The sequence below is a fragment of the Motacilla alba genome, unplaced genomic scaffold (assembly GCF_015832195.1).
Source record: "Motacilla alba alba isolate MOTALB_02 unplaced genomic scaffold, Motacilla_alba_V1.0_pri HiC_scaffold_34, whole genome shotgun sequence".
In the NCBI taxonomy this organism is placed as follows: domain Eukaryota; kingdom Metazoa; phylum Chordata; class Aves; order Passeriformes; family Motacillidae; genus Motacilla; species Motacilla alba.
The window spans coordinates 1,149,414-1,156,074 of NW_024037436.1; the positions used below are offsets into that span (position 1 = coordinate 1,149,414).

At 63.4% G+C, this 6,661-nt stretch overlaps 1 protein-coding gene across 1 annotated transcript in view; it reads left to right on the forward strand.

The window, feature by feature from the left end:
* The window catches only part of GTF2H4 (general transcription factor IIH subunit 4), a 7,136-nt gene extending 1,299 nt beyond the window's left edge, over positions 1 to 5,837 (forward strand). The window contains exons 2-9 of the mRNA XM_038126297.1: positions 218 to 341; positions 1,093 to 1,162; positions 1,534 to 1,616; positions 2,123 to 2,282; positions 2,964 to 3,094; positions 4,105 to 4,152; positions 4,803 to 4,881; positions 5,631 to 5,837. Coding sequence (XP_037982225.1) covers positions 218 to 341; positions 1,093 to 1,162; positions 1,534 to 1,616; positions 2,123 to 2,282; positions 2,964 to 3,094; positions 4,105 to 4,152; positions 4,803 to 4,881; positions 5,631 to 5,803 — 868 coding nt within the window. The 3' untranslated portion in view covers positions 5,804 to 5,837. The remainder of the gene's footprint in view (positions 1 to 217; positions 342 to 1,092; positions 1,163 to 1,533; positions 1,617 to 2,122; positions 2,283 to 2,963; positions 3,095 to 4,104; positions 4,153 to 4,802; positions 4,882 to 5,630) is intronic.
* Positions 5,838 to 6,661: the final 824 nt, after the last annotated feature.

Here is a 6,661-nt window from a genome sequence, read left to right on the forward strand (position 1 = left end):
GATTTTGGGGGATTTTGGGGAGGATTTTGGGCCGATTCAGTTGGATTTTGGGGGGATTTTGGGGAGGATTTTGGGGAGGATTTTGGGCTGATTCAGTTGGATTTTGGGGGGATTTTTTTGGGGGGATTTTGGGCCGATTCAGCTGGATTTTGGGGTGCTGCGGATTCGGGGCGGCTCCTGCAGATTTCGGGGTTCCCTGACGCCCCCTCCCCGGTGTTTTCGGGGTCCCCAGCGAGGGGGGCGAGCCCCCCTGCATCACCTCGGCCGGGTTCCAGTTCCTGCTGCTCGACACCCCCGCCCAGCTCTGGTTCTTCATCCTGCAGTACCTGCGGGGGGCCGAGGTCAGGGAGCCCCAAAACCCCCCAAAATTCGGGTGGGGGGAGCCCCGAAACCCCCAAAGTTTGTGGGGTCCCCAAAAAACCCCAAATTCGCCTCAAAAACGGCGCCTGGACCTGGGGGTTTTGTCTTCATGGGGGTGCTGGGAGGGAAATCCCAAAATTTGGGGGGGGTCTAAAACTCGGGGGGGTCCCCAAAATCTGGGAGCGGTCCCCAAAATATTGGGGGGGGGGTCCTTAAAGGCTGAAAGTTTTTGGGGTTCCCAAAAATACCTGGATTTGCCCCAAAAAGTGGCTCAAGTGATCCCATCCAGGTTTGGGGCTTTGTTGTGGGATTTTGGGGGGGGGGTCCCCAAAAATCTGGGGGGGGGTCCCCAAATTGGGGGGGGGGCCTAAAATTTGGGGGGGGCCTAAAATTTGTTCCCTAAAATTTGGGAGATTCCCCAAAACTTGGGGTTTTTTTCCCCAAAATCCAGGGAAGTTTGCAAAAATTTGGGGGGAGGGGTCCCTAAAATCGTATTGGGGGGGGCCCAAATTTGAGGGGGGGTCCCCAAAAATCTGGGGGAGCTTCCTAAAATCTGGGGGATTCCCCGAAACTTGGGGGTTTTCCCCAAATTTGAGATTTTTTTTTCCCCAAATCCGGGGAAATTCCCAAAATTTGAGGGGTTGGGGGGGGCGTCCCAAAAATCCCAAAATTTGGGAGGGGGTCCCCAAAAATCCCCGGGACCCCCCCAAACCCCCCCGTGCCCCTCCCCAGGCGCGGGGCATGGACCTGGTGGAGATTCTGTCCTTCCTGTTCCAGCTCAGCTTCTCCACCCTGGGCAAGGTGGGACTGGGGGCACTGGGGGGGACTGGGGGGGGGATTGGGGGGAACTGGGGGGGGGGAGGGGATTGGGGGGAACTGGGGGGGAGGGGGGGACTTGGGGGGGAGAGACTGGGGGGGACTGGGGGGGGAGGGACTGGAGGCTGAACTGGGAGGGGATTGGGGGAGATTGGGGGGGACGTTCCAGGCCTGTTCCTGGAGCACTGGGGATGTTTTGGTGCTTACTGGGGACAACTGGGAGGTCACTGGGAGGTCACTGGGAGGTCACTGGTTCCCACTGGTCCGAACTGGTCCGCACTGGTCCGAACTGGTCTGAACTGGTCCGCACTGGTCTGAACTGGTTCCCACTGGTCCGAACTGGTCCGCACTGGCCGCATTACTCGGTGGAGGGCATGAGCGAGTCGCTGCTGACGTTCCTGCAGCACCTGCGCGAGTTCGGGCTGGTGTTCCAGAGGAAGGTGAACTGGGAGCACTGGGAGCGCCGGGAGGGGACTGGGGACACTGGGGACACTGGGAGGGGACGTGGGGACACTGGGGGGACACTGGGGACACTGGGTGGGGACGTGGGGACACTGGGAGGGGACTGGGAGCACTGGGAGGGGACGTGGGGACACTGGGAGGGGACGTGGGGACACTGGGAGGACATTGGGGGACACTGGGGGACACTGGGAGGGCACTGGGGGGACACTGGGAGGGGACGTGGGGACACTGGCAGGGGACATGGGGACACTGGGAGGGCACTGGGGGGACACTGGGGGCACTGGGAGAGACTGGGAGGGGGCATTGGGGACACTGGGAAGCACTGGGGGACACTGGGAGGGAACTGGGGGACACTGGGAGGGGATTGGGACGTGCCAGGACTGACCTGGAGACACTGGGGACACTTGGGGACACTCAGGGACAGCTCCTGGTCCCTTGGGGACACTTGGGGACACTCGGGGACACGGTGTCCCCCCGTCCCCAGCGGAAGTCGCGGCGGTTCTACCCGACCCGGCTGGCCATCGCGCTGGCCTCGGGGACAGCGGGGACATCGCCGGGGACGCCGCTGGGGACGCCGGGGACAGAGCCCGACGGGCACGGCTTCGTCCTGGTGGAGACCAACTACCGCATCTACGCCTACACAGGTGACACGGGGACACAGGGACACCGGGGACACTGGGGACACTGGGGACAGCTGGGGACACCGGGGACAGCTGGGACAGCTGGGGACAGCTGGGACACAGGTGACACCGGGGACACGGGGACACTGGGGACACTGGGGACACTGGGACAGCTGGGGACAGCGGGGACAGCTGGGACACCTGGGGACAGCCCTGTCCCCCTGGGGACAGCCTGGGGACACTCCTGGCACCCTGGGGAGACCGGGGACAACCCTGTTACCCTGTGGGACATCCCCTGCCACCGCCCTGTCACCCTTGGTCCCCCCTGTGTCTCGATGTCCCCAATGTCTCCATTAATGTCCCCAATGTCCCCAATCCCCCAATCCCCCAGTGTCCCCAATCTCGTCAATGTCCCCAATGTCCTGAATGTCCCCACATGCCTCGCGCTGTCCCCGTGTCCCCAGTGTCCCCAATGCCCTCAGTGTCCCCATGTCCCTCCCGCTGTCCCCAATGCCCTCAGTGTCCCCAATGCCCCAGTGTCCCCACGTGCCTCCCGCGCTGTCAGTGTCCCCAATGCCCTCAGTGTCCCCGTGTCCCCGCTGTCCCCAATGCCCTCAGTGTCCCCACGTGCCTCGCGCTGTCCCCGTCCCCTCAGTGTCCCCATGTGCGCTGTCCCCGTCCCCGCTGACGTCCCCATGTCCCCAGACTCGGAGCTGCAGGTGGCCCTCATCGCGCTCTTCTCGGAGCTCCTCTATCGCTTCCCCAACCTGGTGGTGGCCCAGGTGACAAGGGACAGCGTGCAGGCGGCCATCGCCAACGGCATCACCGCCGAGCAGGTGACACCGGGGACATGGGGACACCAATGGGGACATGGGGACACTGGGGACACCAGTAGGGACATGGGAACACTGGGGACACTGGGGACATTGGGGGCACCAATGGGGACATGGGGACACTGGGGACATGGGGACACCAATGGGGACACCAATGGGGACACTGGGGACAGCAATGGGGACACTGGGACACTGGGGACATTGGGGACAGTGGGAACACTGGGATATGGGGACATTGGGGACACGGGGACACAGGGCTGTGGGGACACAGGGGACACGGGGACACAGGTGGGGGACACAGGGGCACACAGGGGACATGGGGACACAGGTGACACGGGGACACAGGGCATGGGGACACAGGTGACACGGGGACACAGGTGGCACGGGGACACAGGTGGCACGGGGACACAGGGCTGTGGGGACACAGGTGACACGGGGACACGGGGACTGGGGACACAGGTGGCACGGGGACACAGGTGGCACAGGGACACGGGGCTGTGGGGACACAGGTGACACGGGGACACAGGTGGCACGGGGACACAGGGGACACGGGGACACGGGGACACACGTGGCACGGGGACACGGGGCTGTGGGGACACGGGTGACACGGGGACACAGGTGGCACGGGGACACAGGGCTGTGGGGACACAGGTGGCACGGGGACACAGGGGCACGGGGACACGGGGGCACAGGGCTGTGGGGACACAGGTGACGGGGACACAGGTGGCACGGGGACACGGGTGACACAGGGACACGGCTGGCACGGGGACACAGGTGACACGGGGACACAGGTGGCACGGGGGCACAGGGCTGTGGGGACACAGGTGGCACGGGGACACAGGGGCACGGGGACACAGGGCTGTGGGGACACAGGTGGCACGGGGACACAGGTGGCACGGGGACACGGGTGACACGGGGACACAGGTGGCACGGGGACACAGGGCTGTGGGGACACGGGGACACGGGGACACAGGTGGCACGGTGTCCCCCCGGTGACGCCCGTGTCCCCGCAGATCATTCACTTCCTGCGCACGCGCGCCCACCCCGTGATGGCCAAACAGGTGAGGGGACCCCAAACCCCCAGACCCATTTTGGGGGGGTCCCAAATCCTTGGGGGGGTCCCAAATCCATTTTTGGGGATCCCAAATCCATTCTGGGGGTCCCAAATTCTTTAGGGGGGGTCTGAAATCCATTCTGGGGGTCCCATTCCCAGGGGTTCCATCCCTGGCATTCCCTGCTTGGTTGGGGGTCTCTGTCCCTGTCCCCATGTCGCCACCGTGTCCCCACCGTGTCCCCACTGTGTCCCTGTCCCCATGTCCCCTGTGTCCCCGTGTCCCCACTGTGTCCCTGTCCCCATGTCCCCCGTGTCCCCATGTCCCTGTCACTGTCCCCTGTGTCCCCACGGTGTCGGTGTCCCTGTCCCCACTGTCCCTGTCACTGTCCCCCGTGTCCCTGTCCCCACGGTGTCCCTGTCACTGTCCCCCGTGTCCCTGTCCCCACGGTGTCCCCACGGTGTCCCCACGGTGTCCCTGTCACTGTCCCCCGTGTCCCCGTCCCCACGGTGTCCCCACGGTGTCCCCACGGTGTCCCTGTCACTGTCCCCCATGTCCCCGTCCCCACGGTGTCCCCACGGTGTCCCTGTCACTGTCCCCCGTGTCACTGTCCCCACGGTGTCCCCACGGTGTCCCCACGGTGTCCCCCGTGTCCCCAGAGCCCGGTGCTGCCCCCGACCATCACGGACCAGATCCGGCTCTGGGAGCTCGAGCGGGACCGGCTGCGCTTCTCCGAGGGTCAGTGTCCCCAAGTGTCCCCAGGTGTCCCCAGAGTGTCACCAGGGTGTCCCCAGAGTGTCCCCAGAGTGTCCCCAGGATGTCCCCAAAGTGTTCTCAAAGTGTCCCCAGGGGTGAGGTGGCACCATGGGGATGTCCCCAAGGGGAAATGAGGACCCTGGTGGTGTCCCCAAGGGGGAGGTGACACCCAGGCCATGTCCCCAGAGGGAAATGCCAGTCCCCGGCGGTGTCCCCGAGGGGGAGGTGACACTCTGGGGATGTCCCCAAAGGGAAACGCCAGTCCTGGCGGTGTCCCCGAGGGGGAGGTGACACTCTGGGGGTGTCCCCAAGGTGGGAGGTGACACTCTGGGGAGTGTCCCCAAAGGGGAGGTGACACCCTGGGATGTCCCCAAGGGGGAGGTGACACCCAGCCCATGACACTTCCCCAGAGGGAAACGCCAGTCCTGGCGGTGTCCCCGAGGGGGAGGTGACACTCTGGGGATGTCCCCAAAGGGAAACGCCAGTCCTGGGGGTGTCCCCAAGGGGGAGGTGACACCCAGGCCATGTCCCCAAATGGGAGGTGACACTCTGGGGGTGTCCCCAAGGTGGGAGGTGACACCCAGGCCATGTCCCCAGAGGGGAACGCCAGTCCCGGCGGTGTCCCCGAGGGGCAGGTGCCAGCGCAGCGGGAGCGGCGTCCCCGCGGCGGTGTCCCCACGCTGTCCCCGCGGCGGTGTCCCCACGCTGTCCCCACGCTGTCCCCTCCCCAGGTGTGCTGTACAACCAGTTCCTGTCCCAGGTGGATTTCGAGGTGCTGCGCGACCACGCCCGCGCCCTGGGCGTGCTGGTGTTCGAGAACCCCGCGCGGCGCCTGATGGTCGTCACCCCCGCCGGCCACCCCGACGTCAAGCGCTTCTGGAAGCGCCAGAAGCACAATGGCTGACCCCAAAAACCCCAAAATACCCAAAAAACCCAAAATCCCCCCCAAAATCCCCGAGTTCGGGATCCCCAAAATCCCGAAATCCCCGAACTCCTGGAGTTTGGGGTCCAAAAATCATCAAATTTGGGGTTACCGGGCCACCCCGACGTCAAGCGCTTCTGGAAGAGGCAGGAACACAATGGCTGACCCCAAAAACCCCAAAAAAGACGCTTCTGGAAGAGGCCCAAAATCCCTGAGTTTGGGATCCCAAAAAACCCGAAATCCCAGAATCTGGGGTCCAAAAAAACCCAAAATCCTCAGATTTGGGGTTACCGGGGCACCCCGACATCAAGCGCTTCTGGAAGAGGCAGAAACACAACGGCTGACCCCAAAAACCCCAAAAACCCAAATTTGGGATCCCCAAAAACCCGAATCCCCCGAAATCCTGCAGTTTTGGATCCCGAAATCCCCGATTTTGGGGTCCTGGCGCCCCAAAACGTCTCCTGCAAACCCAGAACTTCGGGTTCGGGATCTTTGGGGTTGTGGGTGCCCCAAACTTTGGGGTCCTGGCGCCTCGTTCCCACAAAAGCCCCAGGATTTGAGGGGAAATGTCATTTTTTTGTACAAACGCCGTTTTTTGGGAAGGTTTTTTGTAATAAAAACGTTTTTAACCATAAAAAAGCGAAGTTATGAGAGCGGAGCGGGGGATCCTTGAGGGAAAAGGAGATCCTTGGGATTTCGGGGCGATTCGGTGGGAAAATCCCGGATTTGGGGGAGAAAAATTTGGGGATTTTTGGGAATTTCGGAGCGCGGGGGGGGGGGTTGGGGGGGGGTTTTTGAGGGGAAAAACACGGATTTAGGGAAAACAGCGAGGAATTCCCG